The 23290-nt window shown below is 49.0% G+C and overlaps 1 protein-coding gene across 2 annotated transcripts in view; it reads right to left on the reverse strand.

The window, feature by feature from the left end:
• Positions 1-23290, reverse strand: part of ptk7b (protein tyrosine kinase 7b) — a 58487-nt gene that overhangs the window by 15678 nt on the left and 19519 nt on the right. For both annotated transcript variants that reach the window (XM_040178547.2, XM_078103981.1), the window contains one exon: positions 4651-4947. In XM_040178547.2, coding sequence (XP_040034481.2) covers positions 4651-4947 — 297 coding nt within the window. The remainder of the gene's footprint in view (positions 1-4650; positions 4948-23290) is intronic.

The raw sequence follows: 23290 nt of genomic DNA on the forward strand, positions 1-23290 counted from the left end.
GCCCGCATGAAATATGCATGGCATGCGCCTCTACCTACGCGAGGTCAGAGGACGATCCGTCACAGCGAATTATAAAAGATACCCGGTGTCAGTCTGCATCCTGGGGGATTGTGGGTAATCCTCTCTACAGTAACAGGAAGGGGGGTAATTAGCGGCCTCCCAACACAAATGGCCGACGACAGTGAGAGTGAGCTCATTTCATTGAGTGTTTAGATGTGTGTTGCAGACGAGTGCTTGTAACAATACGGTGCCGGGCCCCAAATCTCCATCGCATGCATACAAATTTAGTTTTGAGAGCTCTGAAGAGGATCCAGAGTGGTTGAATGTTTTCAGCTCCGGTGGCACAGCGAAGAAGAGGAGGTGCTAAGGGCCATCCCAGCCATGGGGACCTGGGGCCAAACATTCAGACAGACGTATTATTAGAGCACTGGGAGCATAACGGGACCCATGAAACCAGACGGGGGAACAGTGAGTCACCAAAGAGGAGGGAAAAGTTTGATAGAACCACATGTATGTGCAGAACTAAAATCCAAACCGCTCTTTGGTTGGTTGAGTCTTCCTCGGGTGGAAAACCCCTCCGACGCGCTTTTTTGACATTAGTAAGAAACATTTTACATTCCAGCGGCGTGAGTGTGAAATCCGCGCAGAGAGCGCGTGGTAGGTAGTGTGAGCACCGCGTGAGCACTGAGAAACGATGAAAACGTAATCATGGCGCAGCAGGACGCACTGCTTGGCCGCCCTGACCCGTCGATCACTGGCGCGCTGAACACGCGGCGCCCTGACCGTCTAAAGTGTCTCCAACTCTTGGCCTACTCTTTTCCCTCGCAGGCCAAATCCAATCACTGCGATTATTTAATTTCCACTTTGACCCGGATTTTTGAAAAACCCGTCAAACATTCTAACCCTCTTTACTCCGCTCGCGGTTCAGGTTTCTGCAGCTGTTCCCTGGGAGAACAGCAGGCGCTCTTTCATAACCTGTTAGTGGCAAATACTTCTCCGTAATCCCTCCCAGAATGCACGGCTGAGTGTTGGAGTAGGCCCGGCAGCCAACGCCATAAATAGGGCCGTATAATTGTTACGTTGGAGCCAGAGCAGGAAGCCCCATGGACACGGGGCTGATAACAGATGAGCTGTGAGGAGAGCGTCGGGGCAGACGCCTCCACCAGTCGTTCCTCACTGTGCCAAACGGAAACGCCGCGTTTGTCTCTTTCACCCAACGAGCTGCTCGGGCGTGTCGGGGGATGGAGGTTTAACGGACAGCGGCATGTGGGTATGGAAATAACTAAAACATGTGGCGGAGCGGCTCAACGGCTGCGTGCGGGAAGGAGTCGGCGGCGCTGCTCCAGACGAGGTGTCGGATTCTATCAGCTGTGGCTGACGGGGGGTCAGGAGGTCGGGCTCCAAAATATTGGCAACTGAAGAGTCTGCCGCTGCTGTGACCGAGCAAAAAGAGGGGGGAGAAGAGGGAGGGAAGGGAGGAGGGGGCTCCAAGATTAGAGCACAGCAACAGCGGAGGGGAGAGGCTGACCGATGGATCGTTACGCAGGGGGAGCGGCCTTTTATCAGCTCACGAGAGACGAGAGTGCAAAAAAGGAATCATGACAGGATGTGAAGCCGCACTAGCGATCAATAAGGAGGCCCCCCCAAAACAAAGGTGGGTTAAAGACACACGTTGTGTGATTAAACCGAGATGGCGCGTGAGGGTGGGTGTGATTTGAGGGGACAGGGAGGGAGAGGGGGGGGAGGACATGTGCCTGCTAGCCTGGGGTTTTTTCTCGGTACGGTTTCCCTCTGCCTACAACAAAAAGACTGTCAGTCCGCATCTTGTTTGAGTCAAGTGAAGCGTTGCCTCCAGGACCAACAAACACTCAGACAACAGAGGCGAGCGAGTCCGACGCCCCGGCTGGACGCGGTCACGCCACGGAGAGCCAGCGGTACAAGAGGAGGAAGCGGGGGGCTAAAACCTCTATTAGTGACAATGGAGGGGGGGGGGGGGGGATAATTACTCAGAATAACTCTCAACTGGCAGGATCGGCCCACGCGGCGTTGAGACCAAGATAATTTCACTCTCAGGAGGCCAGGAAGGGGGGAGGGGAAAACAATCTACTCCACTAGTCTGTGTACAGTACACATGGAACACCCCCCCCCCCCCCCCCCCCTCACATACTCACTACGCACGCAAACTAGGATACACATGAGTGAGCGCACATGCAGGGTTAACGCCAGAGGGGGTCTTTACGCTTTAAGCCGCACACGGCTTTATCGTCTGCTAAATGTATGTTGGGGGAAATATGAGAACATGTGTCATAACAAGGCCTGATCCAGCTAAAGTCATCCATCCACAGATGACCAGCCAACCTGCGCCGCCTGACAGGGAGACTAATAGTGTAGATGCACGTATCGTGCAAGTGATTACGGGTGATTTAGTGCTGCATGGTACCCTCGCCTTGTGTGTTTGATTCAGCAAAGCATGCGCCGCGAATGATCTTGTTCCTCCTTTTGTACAGCGGCCGTGTGGAGGGTTTCTTATCTTAAGTCAGACGGGACAAGTCCACCTCTGAGGATGTACGCTTATCAAACTGATAAAGATATCGATCTCGCAATTTCTTGCAGAACGTACGGCCCCTGCTGCTTGAATCTGCCTAATGTACTGCAGGTCGTTTCTCCTTAGTGGACTAAAAGCCTCTGCAAGCACAGCAAATTTTAAATTCCCTCTTTAAAAAAAACAGACACACAGATGGAGAATCTATTGTCTGATAATATGGAAATACCGTGTGCAAGCACATTTGGTTCTACACCAATCACACTCATTACGTTTCTGTTTAGCTAAACGTGCACCTGCAGAGTTGTCGTCAACTTGTTGACAGAGAGCTGCTTATTCACAAATAGAGATTATTAACATTAGCATTACATTACATTACATGTCATTTAGCTGACGCTTTTATCCAAAGCGACGTACAATAAGTGCATTCAACCATAGGGTACAAACTCAGGAGAACAAGAAACAAGCATTAGCATCAACTCTTAGTGCTTAGGACTCACCCACAAGCTAGAGGCTAACGCTGCGTCACGGTTGTTTGTTTGCGGGCCGATTAAATTTAAAAAAATAAAAATAAAAATAAAATAAAGCCCTGTGCCGCTGTGGGGAACTTCAGAGTAGATTATAATTATTGATATATGTACAATTATGGATACATGCAATGCTGAACCGACGTTCAACCTCTTAGAGCTCTTCTAAATGTCGAAAATAATTCAGATGTTACATCTGTGTAGATCTTCAAGTTGGCCCAGGTCGTCCCACAAGGATCCACAGCAAGTTGCACCCTGTTAAATATCTACACACCCATTTTTCTCTGAATCTCACACCTGAACTCATCATAAAATCTATTACACGTGTATGCACTAGCAAAAATGCTCATGAATATTTCCATGATTTAATCTGTTGAATAAATTGAATTTCCGAAAAATGAGCACGCCGCCTCCCTAATAAAAACGCGCCGTCTTTTCCGATGCGTCGGAATATTAATGACCTGGCAACGGCCACAAAGGCAGCTCTTAAGAACTGGTGCTTCATGTCTGACTTGTTTTCTTCCCTTTATAATGTGTGGGAGTGTGGCGGTTGAGCTTTACTGACACACTACATCATGTGTAAGTGAAACACATAAAAGCAGCAGCCTTCAGATCAGACCAGCTTTTCATAAAGCGGCGCGCTTCCTTTGGTTTATCTGGCTCGTAGCTTCAATCGTTCGGTCTGCTTACAAATGGAGAGACGTCAGGGAGCAGGGGGGGGAGGGGGGGGGTGTGTGGAACCTCTGGCCGTCCCTCTCTGTGTGCGACTAGGAGGTCTGGACTCTCATCTGCTCTTGTAATCAGCCTCCGAACCAGTAACATCACCGCAAAGAGAAACCTTCAGCAGAATGTAGCAAGAGAGGACAACGTCTTCCAGATGGGGCCGTTTCTCCCCCCCCGCTTCACTTTTTGTTTTCTACTGCCAGCAGAGCAAAACCGCGCTCTGCGTTTGGAGGAGAAAAAGGTTTTTTTCTTTTTGTTAACTGGTACCTGAGGGCAGACCACAAGTACATGTACATGGTTGTTTTTTACCCCTGCAAAACTGCTTCTTCTGAAATGTAAGAGGGGTTCGGTTAAAGGGCTGAACAACAAAATGAATGTACGAGTGCGCGTGACCTGGACGCGGCCGAAATGCTCCGATGATGACGGGGGAGTGAGAAGCTTGGCGGCGATGAAGAAGCTGGAGCGAAGAGGCCCGTGTTAATGTGAGCCTAAACAATGATGCAGCCAGAGAGTTGTAAATCACACTGCTCTGTCATTTCCAGACAAAGGCCTTTGGACAGTATATGGGAGGAGAGAGTTTTACCCCACGGAGAAGAAAGAGGCAACAAGAAACACATGCTTGGTGGCGTACGTATCCCGTTTCCCTTTGGAGAGGGGGAGAGGAAGCCACAAAGAACAAGGTGGAAACATTCCTTCAGCTCAGACTACCTGTCATCTTATACCGGGACTTTTGTTTGGCTTTTTTTGATGCAGAAACTGGATGCACGCCCGTGTTGCCATTATGAAACCTGGTCAGCTGGAAAATTTCACTCCAGAAGTCCTTTTTTCCCCCCCCACAAAGAAGCAAAAATCACTCACACTTGATATTGAAGGAGGCATTGGTGGACTCGAGGGACTCTCCTGTGATGGAGTTTTCGGCGATGCACACAAAGCTCCCCGCGTCCTGCTGGCGATCCACGGCGGTGAACTTGAGGTTGCTGCCCTCCAGGAAGCGGCGAGGGCTCTCTAGCAGAGGCTGGCCGTTGTGACGCCAGCTGTAGCCGACGCCGACCGGATCGCTGGCCTCGCAGCGCAGCATGGCGCTGCGGCCGTGCAAGGCATCCTGGGACTTGGGCTCCTTCATGAACTGGAAGGCGGCGGCCTGGACGGACAGGACTGGAGAAGGGAGAGAGTAGGGGGGGGGGATAGAGGGAAAGTAAATGACTGAAGGATAAGAATGGGCGCGCTGTTAACGGCTTACTGCTTTTTCCGTTCATTAAGTGCACGCCATAGCAACCACTTAGCCTGGCGGAGGAATGTGATGTTTGGACAATGCCGGCTAACTGAATTATTTTGTTGTAAAATGATCAGGCGAGAGACGGAGAAAACACTTTTTCCCCCCGTTGGTGTGTCGACGCGAGTGGGTGATCTAATCGTCACTAACACAGAGAGGAGACAGCCTCAGGGTCATGTGTCATCAGCTCAGCCTCTCAAACAAGACATGATGTGTGCCACACACACACACACACTTAAATCTTTTATTCCTCCTCGTGATGCTGAGTACAAACTCTGTGTGTGTGTGTGTGTGTGTGTGTGTGTGTGTGTGTGTGTGTGTGTGTGTGTGTGTGTGTGTGTGTGTGTGCGCGCGCGCTTCTGCTCTATTCATCCACATCTCTGTGGAGCTAAATGACAAGAGTGTGACTTGGATGAAGAACAGTCACAATAATCTGGATATGCTGCAGTTGTTAGAGGTTATAAAAGGCAAAGAAGAAATAGTACCCTGTGTACATTGTTATTTTTTTTTTTAGACACTTAACAGAGAAGATTGTGATCCAGCGAATTCATCTTCCCGTATTGATTTTATGAAGACTCGAGAAGAAACACTAAAGTTTCCTTTGCGAAGGTGCCTGCTTTTACACTTGCTCATTACAGCTCATACCGGAGAACAGGGACCACGACAAAAAAAAGTGTTAAAGGCCAAGCTGCACTCACAAAGTCAGATTGGCATCTTTCAATTTCAACGCGGCAGCTGCTCCACTCGGGGCCCCCGTGTTTGAGGCGATTCCACAGGGAGCGACTCGTCAGTAACCATCTCAACAGTGTGTCAAAGCCGGGCCCTCACGTGCCTCTGGGCAACACAATGTTATCGTACCAGATGTCAGTGGTTATCTTAGGGGACGGTCGACCGTCAGAGTCGATAGAGCATACCTACACCTGCGTAACGCTGTGTGTGTGTGTGTGTGTGTGTGTGTGTGCGTGCAGTAACGCAGCCAAGCAAAAACGGGATCTTTCAATAAAGTTAAATCAAGGAGCCTGTTGAAGAAGCGCCAAGGCAACCCGCTCCGTCTTTGACCCGCCTCCTGCCGGTCCAGCTCCTAATCAGACCCACCTTTGTCTCAGCGGCAGGTGGCTCCGGCTGAAAGGCCGGCAGGAAAAGAGGCAGAACGGCGGAAAGACATGAGAGCAGAGCTAGAGAGGCCGTGGACGGGCAGGGGGACAGATAGTTTACATTTTACAGGCGGGAGGGAGCGTTGTAATGATGCGCGTCGTGTTTATGGATCGAGATGTCCTCGAGAGCGCGTTCCTTCTCGCTTCTTTCATCTCGTTAAAACGGCGAGCAACGGTGAGGCGATGACACCATATTCCAGTGTTATTGTTTCTAGTCTATCATATTTACACATTTTATTTCTCCAAGGTTTGCCGGACAGTGGAATCGATGGCTGCCCGGGGGAATTGGATGAGACAGTATTAGAGCTCACAGGCCAGCGGCTTCCCCTTCAGCCGGTAATGCAGCGTTGGAGAGAAACAGCTGCTGCCTTTTAGCTCATCGCATCAGTCAAAATGACTCGCTATGGATGAAACTTCACCTCTTCACCTCAATGTCAGCCACACTGACTGCAGAACCATCGATCTCACCTCATTTCCAGAGACAGTTTAGAAATAAGTCAAAGCTTTTCTTGTTCTTTTGATCTTTTCACGCTTTGAAGACGTGAAAATCTACGTTGTTGGTCCAATGCAAAAAATGAACCGAAAAGGTTAAAAGGTTATTTATTGAGTAAAAAATAGTAAACATTAGCTTGTTCAAGCGTTGCTGCTTTTCTGTTTTACGTGACTAGATAAATATATATTTAATAAGCTTAATAAACTTAAATGAATCAAATTGCTCTGAGAACTTTTAATCGTTCTTCCATCAACTGAGCTCTACTATGAAAGCTGCCGGTGTCGCACAACACATTTGTTATACGTCTCTTGTGCACGTGAAGAGAGCTCAAATAATTGTTCCACGTGAATAAAAGGCAGCAGGTGGGTAGGAAACACGGAACAGCCATCCCCAACGTCTACCTCAAAAAACAACGCATCAACGGCCGTCCACAGGCGGCACATGCCGCCTCCATGCCGGTCTTACAGCCGCCATCACACCCGGCGGCAGCCATGTTACAGGCTTTGGTGGAGACACGGCGTCGCTGAGGCTTTTTATTTGAGACGAGCACTGACACCTATGCGAGTGCGAGTGTATAGTGAGACAATGACTTCCTGGATGAGTCGCAGCGGAGGCGTTTCTAGGCACCGCATGACGACAGGCGAGAAAGCGGGCGGAGTGAGGCACATTCCGTGGCACCTGACGCTGCCAACTTTGCCGCGCTGTGGGGAGGCCCCCGTGACCTACACCGCTCAAAACGCACCGCAGCCGCGCCTCCGCATTTATCATCACGGTTCACCAAGGTCGTGCTCTTCATCGACACACACAAGTGGCGGCGGGGAGGGGGACGCCGTGAGCAGACCGGGTGGCATTTCAAATAGATAAGCGGGGCGGATGCTATCCGGACTCAAGCCGAGGGCCCTTCAAAGTGAGAGTGGTTGAAAGGGAGGCTTACAGATAAGAGGGGGGGCACGCAGGATGGGGATGTAATGACAAAAACACTTTCGAGACCGAGGTCTTGAAAGAGGTGAACGTTAAATTGCCAAGCTGAACTAGCGATAGCACAGAGGAGCAGAGTAAATCGCCAACGGTTTACTGTAGAGTTTTTTACTACTTTTTCGTAAAGCAATGAAGTGAAATGTATTATTGTCATCATCCCTTGCAGCGCCATGGAGTTTGTTTGCACACACTGGTTTCACATTGTGTCGACAGAAGGTCGGTGGCTGTAACACGCAGAGAAGAAAAGCAACACGCCGTGTTGAGAAGATGGAGGGCTACAACCAAATGAATTAATCAGCTTTGAGAATGTTTTAAATCCCACTGAATTCAAACATAATTTTTTAATATAGCTTTAAGTAAATCATATGTAGATTATTTGTTCATTGGAGATATTTTAACATCCCAGCAACTGCATATCCACACATTTGACATGCTGACACAAGTACATTTTCTAGTTTAGTAGAAAATGTACTTCATCAAACACCTATGTGTGGTGATTGACTATTGGTCTCTTTAAAAAACAAGCAAGCTTCAGTCCAGTAAAAGAATACGGTGTCATAGTCAAAGCTGTTGAAAACGGTGCAGGGTGCAAACACTTAATCCAGGGAGTCTCAATCTCTCACAGAATAAGAAAAGGTCTTGGCTCTGATACTGAGTGCCGGTAAAAGACAGATATACTCCAGTGCACCCTGATGAGCAACTATCGCCATGAAATATTAATCACTTGTTGTTTTCAAAAATAGATTTCCATGAAGGTATCTGAATAGACGCTGGAAATGACAGGAAGTAGGTTAAAGAAACTGCTGAGCGAGGCGAAGTATCTTCTCGGCGGGATTCTCCCCTGCAACGCGCCGCCGAACCCATTAAGCCGGCTCGGCCGTCAGGCCTGTTGGTTGGAAGTTGATTGATAGAAGCAACCATAAAAGGACTCATCAGCAGGCAACGCCTCCCTTCTTTCTTTCCTTCTTTCTCAACTTTGTCCCGCTGGCGAACGCAGGCAGGAGTCGCCCGGGTGGAATCATATTTCAAAAAGAAAGTACGTTGCATCATCACATCGGCATGGCGCTGGAAGGCAAGCAGCGGGACCCGGCTCATTGGAGAAGGTTGTTGGGAGCGTGGGTGCATCGTTTATCAAAATCAACACCCCGATAAGGAACTGTTCTACATTAATCCCGACTACACACGGGCTTGTTCTGTGCAGCTTGTCGGATTCAGATTAACAGCTGCATCAAAGAGGAGGTTATCTTATCCGTGAGCATCCTGTGATCGGGACGGCGCGGCTCCGGCAGGCCGGCCGGGGCGCCGACAAACCACGACGGTACACGTGCCAGAGGCTGCACAAGAGGTCAAAAGGTGAGGCGGTGTTTGCGCCTGTCGCACATGCACAGACGCAAACAGCAGCACCCGCGGTTACTTTGCACCGGGCGGACCCCCCCCACCCAACCGCCCGCCCCCCTCCCTCCCTCCTCTGTGGGAGCTCAGAAAAAAGCTCCTGTGCGTGCGGTCTGACAGACTCTCAGCGGACCGCGTCGGAGCGAGACAGCTGCTCGGAGACGTCTCGGGGAGACGGGACAGCAGAGCGGGGAGTTGAGGAGCGTGAGACGGCCACTGGAGCGTGGACGCTTATCTCAGCGACGCCGCAGCCGGTGCAAATCGCAGAATTTAAAGGGCTTTTAAAATGTGCCATGGTTAAAGTAGACACTTGTACCATCTCGTTCTAGTTTAGTCAGCTGCAAAATCTACACGACCCAATTAAGGGGAGAAGAGCAGCGAGACTCCAGATAACATCAGCCTCCCTCGCGCACAAACTGCACACACTCGTAGTTCAAAAGAAAAGCGACACAGCCCAGACATGATTAGAGAGTCTCCGATCGGATCAATTATTAACAACGCTGGGATCTGATAGAGCGCTTCGGTGTATTTGGAAGCAGAATGAAACGTGTTATTCAGTGGGGTCATACAGGGGCCAACAGAATGAGCACAGACTGGAAAACATGGCCCCCGTTAGTCAACATGCAGAGAGAACTCTGAGAAAGCATCTATTTTAGCAGCTGCTGGGCTGTCAGACATTTTAGGAAACATAAGTCTGCCGCCATTAACTTTTTTGAGGGAAAAGGAGTAATTTAATGAGGCCATCTTTAAAAGAGCTCTATGAAACTAGTCAGGAATGCCAGCAGTTGGCAAAAAAAAAAAAAAAGGAAACCCATGCAGATCGTATTTTTATTTACAGCTGCTGGAAAACTGGAATGTCGAGCTAATAAGATTATCATCCCGCTCTGGGTGGATGTCACACAGGGATGCAGTGAGAAGGGGAAAGTCTGTCAGGAGAAGGCAATAAAGCACAGTTTATCACTTTGTTTCAACCTACTTGTAACTCAATATATTTTAGTACCAACAAGAACGTTGGTGTGCATCTTAGCATCGAGTACAGTCAGATAATCAACGCCGGGTCAGATTGTCCCTAGTTCACTTGTTCATTTTTCTAAAATACCATAAACCTCCAACTATGACAAAGTATAAATAACATACAGTTTTGTGGATGTGAATGTTTTGTGAATGATCAAATGCTAAAGTTCAAGATACTATTTGGAGCTTTAGTTGTAAACATACAACAAACATGTACTTTATATTGAAATTGTCCAAACCAGCAGCCACCACCACATTTTATGTCCTTGAACAGTCCCATGCCTCTCGATAAAGCCTCTGAGGGGCTTGGATGGTGTCATGTTGGCATTTGCAGAGCATTTGGCAGACGACCATCTGTGTTTAAAAGCTGAAATGAAACCTCAGAATCAAAGCCATTAAATCCACAGTTGTGTTGGTTGATAAAGATGTCAGCGAGATGAATTGTGGAAATGACGGGGAAACAGGACGTACCGGAGCCCACTGACAGAGGCTTCATTGCCTGTCAGCAAATAACCAGGTGTGTGTGTGTGTGTTGCAGTTTTTCACAGTTCCCTCGGCTGCTCTGTGAAACCTCGTTGGCACTGAACCTCAAAGAGCATAAAGCAGGTGTGGCAACATGCATGATGAACTGTATTACGATTTATTAACACAGATATCTCAAACTTTCATTTAAATTCCAGCTGCAACGTGACTGTGTATGAGAACATGAACACAGCGCGCCACATGTTGGAGAACAGGGATTCAAGGTCAAATTGAGATTGATTTTAAATCGAGAAAAACACTGAAAAGCGGAAGCCAAAGTCAGACACTGATGTCAAGTTGAGTTTACTTAGCGAGGGCATTGTCATGCTTGGGAGACCTCGCGGTCAGTATTGTTTAACAATGCTGCGTGTCAGAAACAGTTGGCATCTCCGACGAGACACACAGAGAAATCACCGGTGCATGAAGATGAAATCCCGCCCAAACAAAGAGGTCGGACCGCCTCAGTTAACTTGACAGCGGAGACGTTGAACAGGACCAAGTCAGACCAGGTAGAAAGTCTCTGTCTAAACATTGCAACAGGACCGTTCAGGAATAGTAAATAGGGTGCAAATAAAAAGGTGCATGCATCTTATCATAAGCAAGTCGAGGGCTGCAGCTGACAGCTGTTTCCATAATTGATTTATTATTTGCTGAAATGGGATTCACAGTCAAATCCACACGTCTGATTGATACCAGTCCCGTGTCTTACCGCCAGCAGCCGCTTAGCATCTATCTTAAGGGTGGAACATGGTACTTACTTCCCGTCAAACGACAGTCTTCTCAAAGTTTCATAAATGAAACATCCCCCTTAGAACAAATAGACAATATTCAAACAGCACCAATGTGCCGCTCCCGAGCCCCCCCCGCCCGATCCCGTTGAAATGAATCAAAGCAACACAAAAGAGCGATTCCCTGCCGTCTCTTTTCATTACACCCCCAAAACACTGACCGCGGGTATCTCCTCCTGTGCGTGGCATTCATCAGCAGAACCCCTGTGTGGGGCCACTCCTCTGCTTCGAATTGAAAACCCCCGTTGAAAGCAGCAGACGCGCCCTGCGACCGGTATGCACACCCGCTAACTTAACACAATCTGCTCTTTTTGTGCCGGGTTAATTGCACCGCGGAGGCATCTGGCTCAGCAGAGCCGCTTGCTCGGGTGCAAAGAGCGAGCCGGGCTCATTATAACAGCCCTCGGCGAGATCGCAATCGGTCTGTGCCCGTTTCTCTCCATCCTGCCGGTGACAGCAGGGAGCGAGCTCTGCTCCCGTTAGACAGACATCCCCCCCCATACACCTCCTCCTCCTCCCAGCTTATTATCCGGCAACATTGGCATGGCAACAGGCACGCAACCTCAGGTAGACCGTTCGCTCGGCTTCGCTCAACCCCCTCGGGTAGCCGCCGTCCGCAACGCCTCGCCAAAATGTATGCCGTGCTCCTCGCTCTGATACCGACGGTGAATTACCGCCGTGTTGTTTGTCACGCCATTTTAACTGAAGAGCGCCCTCTCAACGAGCCGCTGCCTGCCGGCACACCTCCGCCTTTGAGATGAGCTGAAGTGCTCCATATGGACTCCATAATGGGCAAAATAATAAAAACACTGGTGTAACAGTGCAAGCAGGAGAGGGGGGGGGGGGGGGGGGGGGGCATCAGCCATAAATCTCTTAATAAGCGCACAGGGATGCGGGCAAAGGCATCAAAGGGCTGCCTAGGCCCCACCCAAACGCTCCACCGCGGGTGCTTTAATAGGCCACCCATCCCAGGCCGTTACCGCCGCAGGCGTAGAGCGGAGACCGGGAGCAGCCGGGCCTAAGTAGGGATTTATGTAACAAGCAGGAAAAGGTCATCTTAAATGTAAAAAGAAAAAGAAATACAACACAATGGGGCGAGAGAGAGAAGTAAAAAAAAAATTTAAAAAAAGAGGGAGAAGGAATAAAAAAAAAAAAAATTGTATTCAATCTTAAAAAGCTTCAATTCACAATAAAATATTGTTCATGAATTGTGTACTTTTCACATTTTTTCAACCACCACTTTGGTGTAGTCGAGGCATTCGCATTAAACGGTTTGTCTTCCGTTATCTCATTAGTGAGGTCGTAGAACTGAGCGCAGCGTCACCTGACACTCGTGTGATGTGTAAATGGCTGCCTGGGGGGGCGGGGGGGGTATCTGCCTGCGTCGCGCCAGATGGATGGAGTACGTGAAGAAGTCTTTTGGAGAAGATGTGTGATCTCTCATCACCTCCCCCAGAGACACACCCCCCACCGCTCCGTCCCTCGACACCAGGCTTCATAACCGTCATGCCGTATCTGAAATAAAGACATCGGAGCATCGCCGGCTCTCACCAAATTTTCAACACCCACTCATAAAAAGGCCAACTGTTGAAACAGAGGCGGCCTAATGCAGCTGTGGGTAATGACGAGCACAGAACATGAGCCGGCGGGGGCACCTCGGCTGGAAAGAGGCACCGAGACGAGGGAGTATGGTTTAGTGACTGGAGCGCCAAACTGTGACGATGATTTGTGGCGTACAGAGATCCGATCCTGGCCGTAGAAAGGCACCATGGGTATTATTACACATCAATCTGGGGCCACCGACGTCCCCCCGCAGCTGTGCTCGTACGAGACGGAGTGAATATGAGAGCAATTATTAGGTCTAAGCGGATTAGGCTTTGCTCAGGTGAGGCAGGTTCGGTCCCTTCCTTGGTCCTGAAATGGGCAGTAATCCAGTAATAGCACTACTTTTAGAGGGGAAACTCAACAGTGCAGCGGTGGAGAACAAAGGCCGCCATTCCTTGTAAGTATGTTTAATCCCCCCACCCCTCTAAATACAACAAAGGCTCTACACACAGCGGACATGAAAGCTGAATGCAAACTATTTACATAAGTAAGTGCTAGAAGTACCCCGCGAAGGGCATAAGCAAAAAATGAACAGAGAATTTAGTCTGAAACTAAATAAAGAGGACCGGTAATGTCAAACATCTGGGGTCACACTCGGCCTTTTTTTAACCCGGCGTCAGGAGCCCAAGATTAAGTCCCCGTGGAACGGAGGAGCTCAGCAGCTTGCAGTCGGGCTAAACACTGATAGACGTGTCAGACCATGGGGGCCGAAGTGGGACTGAGAAGTGGAGCTGCGCGTCCTCGACGTCTGCAGGCCTGTGGACGCCTCATCAAAAGGGCTAATGTGACAGAAAGCAGAGGCAAGAAACGGGTCTTCTGAAATATGATCTGTGGTCCATGACCAAGTTTGATGGGCCAAACATAAAGAGGGGTGGGGGGGTAGATTGCAGCAAACGTGGGCCAACGTGTCTCCGGACCGACGTGAGCTGCTTCTCGCATCAGTGGAGGTCATAAATGGCGGTTCCCTCGCTGGCACCGGCGGCAGATGGGCGCCGAGTCCTTGGCTGCCAACGCTGCTCTCGCTCCACAGGCGGCTCTGGCTAATGCCTGCACCTCCGCTATGTCCAGAGACACGAGTGCCAGCCAGGAATGTGGCGGCACTTCACAATCCCCCTGGAAAACTAGCCAGCCGAGGGGAGGAGGGGGGGGCAAGTTGTGATAAGAGGAAGGGAAGGAGACGTTCAGAAAAAAGGAAAGGAAATGAAGAAAAAGAGAATGGAAGACGAGAGCCTGAATGCTGGTTTCAGTCCTTTTGTTGACAGCCTGTTTTACCCAGAATCAGTCTGGCTTTTGAGCTCTACAAAGAGCATAAAAGAGAGACTACTACAATCATAACTCGTCCATATCCACACTGAAGAGGACATGGGAATGTGTGGGAGTCACAGCATTCAACAATTTAATCCTAGGTCAATCCAATGCCACGCTTCTGCTGCAACAGCCAACATCTAATATATTTAAGATAATTAAAAAAAGGTTTGAAATTAGATTTCCTCTATCGGGGCTGGTATCAATTTTATGATCTAATGAGAAGGATTATGGAGACGAGAAGATGGAATAATTAACGATGGGTTGATGGATGATCGTGCCCATTTGAAAAGAGTCAGATTCTTTGAGTCACTCAATGGGGCTCCAGAGTCTAATGAGGACTCCATTAAGCCGCAGTATCTCTGCTTCTTGCTGTCTCTCCGTCACATTATTACAGCAGCCCACCCACTACCGGCCTCCGTAAGTGTGTTTTCAAAACCCTCACTGAACGTCTCCGGTAAAAGCAATCGGCAATATTCTCATCTGAGCCATTTATTCTTCTGGTGCAACACTGAAGCCATACGCTCGACTGGAGCCGACTAATATTTGTGATAGAAGTTCATGGAAGCGAGGAGACAGGACAGCGTATAATCCCTTCCTCATTTCATTCAGAAAAATGAATTCCAGACCACATGGGTGGCCTCCTGTCCTCCTTTTATCTACCTCCGCCTTACACACACACACACACACACACACACACACACACACACACACACACACACACACACACACACACACACACACACACACACACACACACACACACACACACACACACACACACACACACACACACAGGCGGGGGGGGCATCCAACAAGCCTGGCAACCAGGTTGTTTCCAGGAGGGGTCGGCTCTGTGGTGTAGGTTTCCTAGCAGAGCTTGGCCGGCTCTCTGCAGAGTGAGCTCAGTCACCACAGGTTTATTAAGGCCCGGCTTCTCCGGACAGACGTCCACTGTGACGGCAGTCGCCTTGCCGCCGCTGGAAGACAGGGCTCCCTGTGGCCGTGCGGCACATAGGTGCCAGTGTGTGTTTCTGCAGATCTACCAGAGCAGAACGTCTCAGCACGCACGTAGTCCTCGGGTAAGAAACGATAGCCAATCGTTTTAAATTAATTAATGTTCACGTAGCATCTTCAATAGCAGCGCCGCGAAAGGAAAGCGACAGGAAATATGCATTAAACTGCCTCAGCCACTCAGATTTAAACGACACCCCGGGTCCAAGCCTAAACAGAGAGAACAACTAGCTAAGAGCAGGGACGACACAAGAGGAACTAATTGCACAATTTCTAAATAAAACCTGACAATAAAATCATCCCATTGCGAGAGCTGAAGAGTCATCAGGCGTAACGTACTGACACGGTTACTGATGGTTCTCGTGCATCTGCAAGCCAAATGATTCTAATCAAGTTCCATTATCTTTTAATTGAGGAAGCTACTCGTGTTTGTGAGGCAGCAGGTGGTCCGTTTACTGTATCGGGTTTGCTGCACCCGGTTCAGATCGATACACACACTCACTGGGTCAACTGAAGAGTCTCAATCCAGATGAGCCGTTAACAGATTCTTAAGCCAGATGCTGTGTCACGTTTAATTAGTGACCATCTGTTCATTTATTTTAAATGGTGATGTTCTGACGAGACACAGCGTGTCCTGACGCAGATCCAACGATGATCAAGAATATCACTCATTGTCACATGAATCCTTTGATGCGGTCAGTGTCATTGGGGGATATTTCTCTTTGGGATTTAAATGCACCAACTCTTTTTGTTGACATTTGCCACCAACGCAGTGTATCTAAAGGACATTGCCGCATAAGTGCCACTTTTCAAATCTCACAGGGTTGTGTGTGCCGTAGCGGGAGGGTGACATTTGCGGCACCTTCGATTTATTTGAATAGCAGGAGAATGGGCAGGAGGTGGCGGACCCCCGACGAGGCTCAGCATTTAGCTTTGAAAGCCATGTTTGTATTAGCATACGAAGAGCTGCTTCTATGTTGAAGAGAGAAGTAGTGGGAGGGAATAGAAAGCAGCAATTACGGGGAAGGAGAGATGGGGTCGAGATAAGATTTTATTATTTTTTTTACTGCCAGACACGTTGAATGAATGTGTCCTTTAGCTGCATCACGTACAATCCATCTGGTCGTAAATCAGGCGCTGGCTTTAACGCGAGGAGACGAGCTGATGAAAGATAACTATCTGATGAGAGACCTGAGCAGAGCCCACGTGAATCCAAATCGAGGAGCACGGCAAAGAAAAATCTCTGAAACAAAACAGATCTCGGCTCATTTCGCCTCAAAAATATGTATGTAACGGCCGGCCTCGAAAATCAGACACTCTCTGCCAGAATCATCAGAAGTAATTAAAGTTGTTCAAATAGGATACGAGCGTCTTGGCTCAATGCCTTTGTTGTAAATCGTAATGTCACGCGAGCAGCCACGACTACGCACTCAGCGTTACCTGGCAACAGACGCCACTCGTTGCATCTTCCACCCACTCGGGTGGGGGCTGAACGCCGTCAGGGCGATTAAGTCGTTCCTACCGACGGCTCGGCAGCTCGTCCTTCGCGGGAATTGGGCCGGCGTAGGTCGACTACGGCGAGACGACTGGTAGATCGAAAAAAGGTCCCCTGGGGACAGGAGATTAAATGTCTCCTTGCGACGCGGCCACGTGGAGTGTTTGTCCAGGTCCCGCTCGCGTTGATATGCATCTCGACACCAACACGGACGTGAGATAGGACAGGACGGCAGACTTCCGTCGGGGGATAAGGGAGGCCGATAAACGCCAACACACGAGGGGGAACACTGGGAACCAGTGCACGACCTTCCCGATCAAACAAGCAAAAGGCTCCAAGCTATCAGCTTCACCTTCCAAAGACGCCAAAGTCCAACTGCAGCAACAAGCCGGTCTGTCCGTCGCCTGCACTGGAACCGGAATAACTCAACACAACCATCTATGGAAAACCATCTCGATTATTTATGATTCATTGTAATTCCTTGACAATCTTTCCATTATGCTTTTTTCCAGGAAGCTAATCCCGATGGAGTGGTTGGATGTCTCCCTACTCATCATCTTCCAAGTGGGGAACACGCTCACAGCTGTTATTCATCTCTACATCTGCTCTGAAAAATGTCCGTGTTGAATGTACCGACGCTGGATGAAACGGGGGAAAAGGTGGAGGGGGGAGCATGTGTGTGGAGAGGGAGGGGGGGGGGGGGGGGGGGGGGGTGTAGTGAGAAAGACAAAATGGAGATGATGTCTATTCTGTTTGCCTTTTGTCCATTTGAGCCCCGGGATACTCGGGCCGATGGGGCTCTGGTCTAATGAGGACACCAGCACACAGAGTTACAGACCGCCGCTACACCACCAGTGATCATGAGCCCTCAAGCCCCCCCCCCCCCCCCCCCTCGCTCCCCCCTCCCATCCGGGGTCCAGGCTCAGTGGAGAGTCACGGCCTCTTTTCACAACAGTTAATGGGAGTCCGGAAGGGGTTGATGTTTTACACCTTTAAATGACAATTACTGGGAAGCGGCCCAAACCGGTCCGCACGGCACGAAGGACGGACCCACGTGGGCGTAAAATAACCATTAAGGACTCGTGCACCTCGTTAAAACAACGACATAGAAACACCGCAGCTTCAACATTTTCATTAAAATGAAATTAGAGATTTCAGCACGAGCTACAATTACTTCAATTTTCATGATGCCTGTGACACTACTTACATTTGTGCCAAAAGAGAAATGCAAGCCTGCAATTTAGACCACACTAATTAATAAAAGGAAAACAGTGGCAGAATGTACTCATTGCAAATTCCAATCTTGTCAAAGGTCAAACGTCAACGGTTGTAGTCTCGATACCTCAGTCAACAGTCGTTAATGGACTTGAACGGTTGTTTTTCAAGCGGATTCCTTTACAGACAGAAATTAAGCCCTTTGTGAGACTTACTTAATTATTTTCAGACAAAGTTCAGCATATTTAAGAAGTCGAACACTAATGGTGCTGCTGAAGGATTTGTACTCGCCTAAACGTAGACGGTTTTTCCCAGAACACGCAGCCACTTTGTCAAAGCGAGAATTAGCTGCGATGTGAGGGAAGCCTGATGCCTCTGAAAAGACAATTTAAAGCCCAACTCCCTCCTTCCCTCCACTCGTAATGGAGCAACGCTTTCCTCTGTTGAGTACGGGAAGTTCTCCTCTTAAAAGCACTTCCTCACTTGTGAGGAGAGAGAGTTTGCTCTGGCAAATGGTCACATCAAGACATCAATCTGTCGTTGCACCAGCAAGTGCACATTATTCATTTAGAAATACATTAGCAGAAAACAAAGTCTCTCCACCAATGAGAAAAGCACTAAAAACAGAAATCCCTTTTCCCATCAGTGGTAGGCGTCCATTCCCCAGTACACACACACACACACACACACACACACACACACACACACACACACACACACACACACACACACACACACACACACACACACACACACACACACACACACACACACACACACACACACGTTTCTTTTGCCCATATATGTAAACAGCATTGGAAACCAGTGAGGCCTGACTGGTATACTGGCCTCCCTCCAAGTGTACTGTCACTCACACTCTAGGGAGAGACACCTCACGGCAGGAGGTGGCGCGACCCCCTGAGACTTAACGAAATGACACCTTCACACACGCACAAACACACACACACACAATTACACGCTCTAAGGCCACTAATTGGCGAGCTTGGCTGTGTGTGAATACTAACTGGATGTGAGGCAGCAGCTGTTATAGGCAGTTCTCTCAGAGGTGAAGAGGGGAGGAAGTGAAGAGAGAGAAAGAGTGTGTGTGTGTGTGTGTGTGGACTTGTTGGAGTGTGTGCCTGTTAAAATAAAGAATCCAGGCTCACGCTGTTTCGTCCCCCATGCCAACAGCCAATTACCTGTGTGTGTGTGTGTGTGTGTGTGTGTGTGAAGCCAGAGACCCCTCCTCCCCCACCCCCCGTCTTTCTGTCAGAGGCCGTCTCGTCTTTAGGCACGACTGGACAATGCCGTTTCCTGTCTGAGTCCCCCCGTCTGCCGGGGAGACCATGCTGCTATCCCATAATCGTTGCCATCCTCACCCATCAAACACCAGCCACATCGGGCCTCTCACACGTCGCTTGCAGCTGCCTCCACGCCGACAAACCGCAGCGCTTCCTGTTCACAAGGAATTTGCGTCTCCACACAGTCACTTTATCGATGATGTAAGTTTATCAATCGGCTAAATTTATCCGTACCACATAAAGGCATCGAGTTTCTAAGCTGCACGTGCACATATAAATATATAAATGCATCTGATACTATAAACCTTCCTACAATTTCTTTTTTGAGCTGCACTCAACGCTGGATTGGACACTAGGCTCGGATTAAAGCGTCATATCATTGAGACAAAGTACAAAAAAGGCGAAAGAAGACAATCTACAAGTTTAATATTTGACTTGTATTATGCAGGAGATTTCCCCCCCCCTTCCCGACAAAGAAAATATATTAGTGGACATGTTGATTGTTAAAGAAGTTGCCAACAACTTCCCAGCAAAGTGTCAGCCTTAAAGAAGAAGAAACGGCGTCTTGAGTAACCCGAGGACAGGACTTCAGGACGGAGGACAAACAAAGCAGCGTCTCCATAAAAGCCTCATATCAAACCCGGGACTCGTCCCGCTCTACATTTGCACATCAAAAGGCTTTTTTTTCCTGCATTTGCTTTGTTTGGCATCGACAAGTAACTTATTGTCATTATCTTACCGGCTGACAGGGTTTTGTTATTTCAGCCCATCTGGTGGAGTAATTTGAAACAGTGCGCGTGTATCTGTTACATTTATGGTTTTCTTGTCGGCCTGATTGATGTGTTCATTTAACTTCCTAATAAAGTTATAGGGAAATTCCCTAAAATCCCAAGCAGCTAATGCAGTTTGCAGTCAGTCTGTTCTCGTTAGCGGATTGGTACATACAGTCTATAAATAAACGCACGAGGAATGACATGAATTAAGATTGAATGACTGCTTTTTATATTCCAACCACTTCTCTTCTTCTGATCGATGGTTTGCTTGAAGCGGTGAAGGCGGTCAGGTGATACGAGAGCTGGGCCTCGCTCGTGACCTCAGGGTAAATGTGTTTAGTTGGCAGAAAAAAGCGGCAGAGGGGATTTATCAAAGCTTACCTTTAGTTGGAAATGGCGGAGAGAAGGAAGGAAAAGAAGAAACGTTAGTCACGCGCTCATCAACACGGACACGCCGGTAAAAACAGAGGAGCGTTGCTTTCTGCCAGCGGCACTTTTTGCGGGACTTTGAGAGGTTGTTTGTTTCTTTTAATGTCCTTTAAACGCAAGGCATTATTGCAGCAGTGGTAAAACACCTCCCGGCACGTCCAGACGGAGCGCAGGACGAGATAAATCAATCCAGGTGTGAACATGAGCCCGTCTAGTCGTCCTTCACTCACTTCCCCCCCCAAAACTACAAGCCAGTGAGGGATTTACGGATCACCGCCGCTGGAGCCGTAAACCTCGCCGGCGGCGACCAGAGTCGTCTCGTGGGCCAAAGCGAGGGGCTTCCGGGTAATGCCTTCATCCTGGGGAAGAGCGGGTCAGGTCAACACGTCTCGCTCTGCCTCAAAGGAACAACCTATGAAGAGGTGCGGCAGACATTTTTTCTGAACGCGCCCCCACGAGCAGTGCAAAGAAAAAAAAATCAATTTTCTTCCCATTCATCTTCCCACTGTTGTGGGCTCATCTTGGCTCAGTCGAAGTGCACACAGGAGGGAACAGAGACACGCAAAAGCTAAATAACAGAAAGTACATTTAAAAGAAGGGGGGGGGGGGGGTCTCTCCATTTGGCAGGGTCTTAAAAAGAGCAGACCTTTGCCACCATGGGAGACCCCTCGCCCTCCATCTCACCCCCTGAAACCCAACGGACACGCTCACAACACATTGCTTCATTGCCTGTAAAATAGACACAGTGGCCTATTTATAAGAGGATTAAGCAAAGAAAGAGAGACAGCGGGGGGGGGAGCGCCGTCCCTGCCAGCACTCTCGGCCTGAGGGAGGGAGGGAGGAGGGAGGAGGGGGGGGCGCGGAGGACAACATAGCACATGTATGTGGCCTGACGTCCAAGGTGGAGGTTTCCAGCACGCTGAGTGGTTTGGGGGGGAATTTGCTCTAAATGGAAGCGTGCGAGGAAACGCGACGCCGATGACGGCGTGTCGTTGGGGAAATGTAGGAATGTCACATGTGCACACTGAATGTATAATAATGGACGCACGTTCACGCACACGGAGGGGAGTTTTCTCACACCTGCATTTAAAAACAACAAAAACAAAATAATTTACATTCCGCTGTCGGGCCGATAAAAGGATCATCGTTGGTCATTAATGGATTCAGTCGAGGGCGGGAAAGTGAATCCTCACAAATCTTTTTGGCCTGGCTGTTAAGCACCGTCACTGACCCGCCTCACCCCCCCTCCCTCCCTCCCTCCCTCCCGCCCGCTGTGTATCAGTAGCACAAAGAGCAGCTCTGCTCTCTTCACATCAATGGTGACCGCTGCCTCCACACCTACTGATTTAATGATTTTTATCAGGCTTCAGAGGCTGAGCGACCTTCAGTAACAGAGCTCCCCCCAAGGCTTTTAAATTGTCTGCAGCAACCTTCACCCCCCCCCCCCCCTCGAAGAAAAATAAATAAAACAGGAATAATGAATCAGCAAATGCCAAACAGTAACTGAGTTTCCCAGTAAAAACAGCAGTATCCGCATCTCTAATTTCAGCCCCCGCCCCATCCCTTCCCAGTCGGGTCTATCTTTCCATCTGGCCTGAACCCAAACAGCAGGCTGGAGGGTTTATGCAGCGTTGGACAGGTTCTCAGGTGTCAGCCCTATTGAATTGAATTGAAAACAGGAGGGGTGGGGAACTGTACCCCCCCCCACTTTCAAAATCATCCGGGACAGAGCAGAGAGAGGTTGGGATTGTTGGTTTCCTTGTTGACTTTCTCTCACACACACACACACACACACACACACACACACACACACACACACACACACACACACACACGTTTGTTGGTTTTTCATTCTTCATTCCTGCAGCAGATGTATTGATCGGCAGCTCTGAGCAGCTCCAGGTCTCGTCTGAGGACCCAGAGATGCCCTCGCAGAGGGCTGATGGGCTTAAACCGGAGGGGATGTGAGCTGCATCATAAAAAGGCCAGGAGGAAATATCTCCTTAGCTATTGGAGAAGCCTACAGGTCACCTATTGCCAAATAAATGTATATTACAGCTTCCGCGGGTACAAATGAGCGCTTATAAAACTTGTCTGTAATAGTTTACGGGGGGGGGGGGTTGACAGAAGGAATGGTGGAATGCGAGGCGCCCCTCGTGCATCTATCTGCCCAGGCAGGCATCTTCCAACAGACGTTTCCACGGTAACCATTGGCAGGACACTGATCCTCCACGGAGAACGGGACTTACCAGGGGTCAACGGTCAATTAAAAAGGTGATTTATTTTTGTGGAGCAGAGCGATGATCCTCCTATCTTCAGTCAGCCATCCCTCTGGGAAGATTTTTTAAGGAGAGTTAATATTTATTAACCAGTCACAGATTCCTTTGGCAGATGCATTTGGCTTGCTTTTTTTTTTTGCAAAGGAAAAAAAATGCTTCAGTGAGCATTTGTCACAGCTCGTTCAGATATGAGCTTAAAATTATTCTGGTTCCTTCCCCCCAAAATGCAATCCTAAAATGTGTCTGTAGTAGGAACTCTTTCCTACAGCACAGCCAAAAAAAAAGAAAAAGGGGCAGTTCTCACATGCAGTCAGCTCCCAGTGGCATCAAAGCTGGTGTACGCTTCTTATGACAACAACACTGCACGGCCGATCTAACCTCAATCCTACATTTGGTGACCTGAATAAGACCACGGTTGAGACGAAGCCCAGAGGCCATCTCATAAAAAGAAAAATCTGAAGCAATATC

Source organism: Gasterosteus aculeatus, chromosome 6, assembly GCF_964276395.1.
Source record: "Gasterosteus aculeatus chromosome 6, fGasAcu3.hap1.1, whole genome shotgun sequence".
Taxonomy (NCBI): Eukaryota; Metazoa; Chordata; class Actinopteri; order Perciformes; family Gasterosteidae; genus Gasterosteus; species Gasterosteus aculeatus.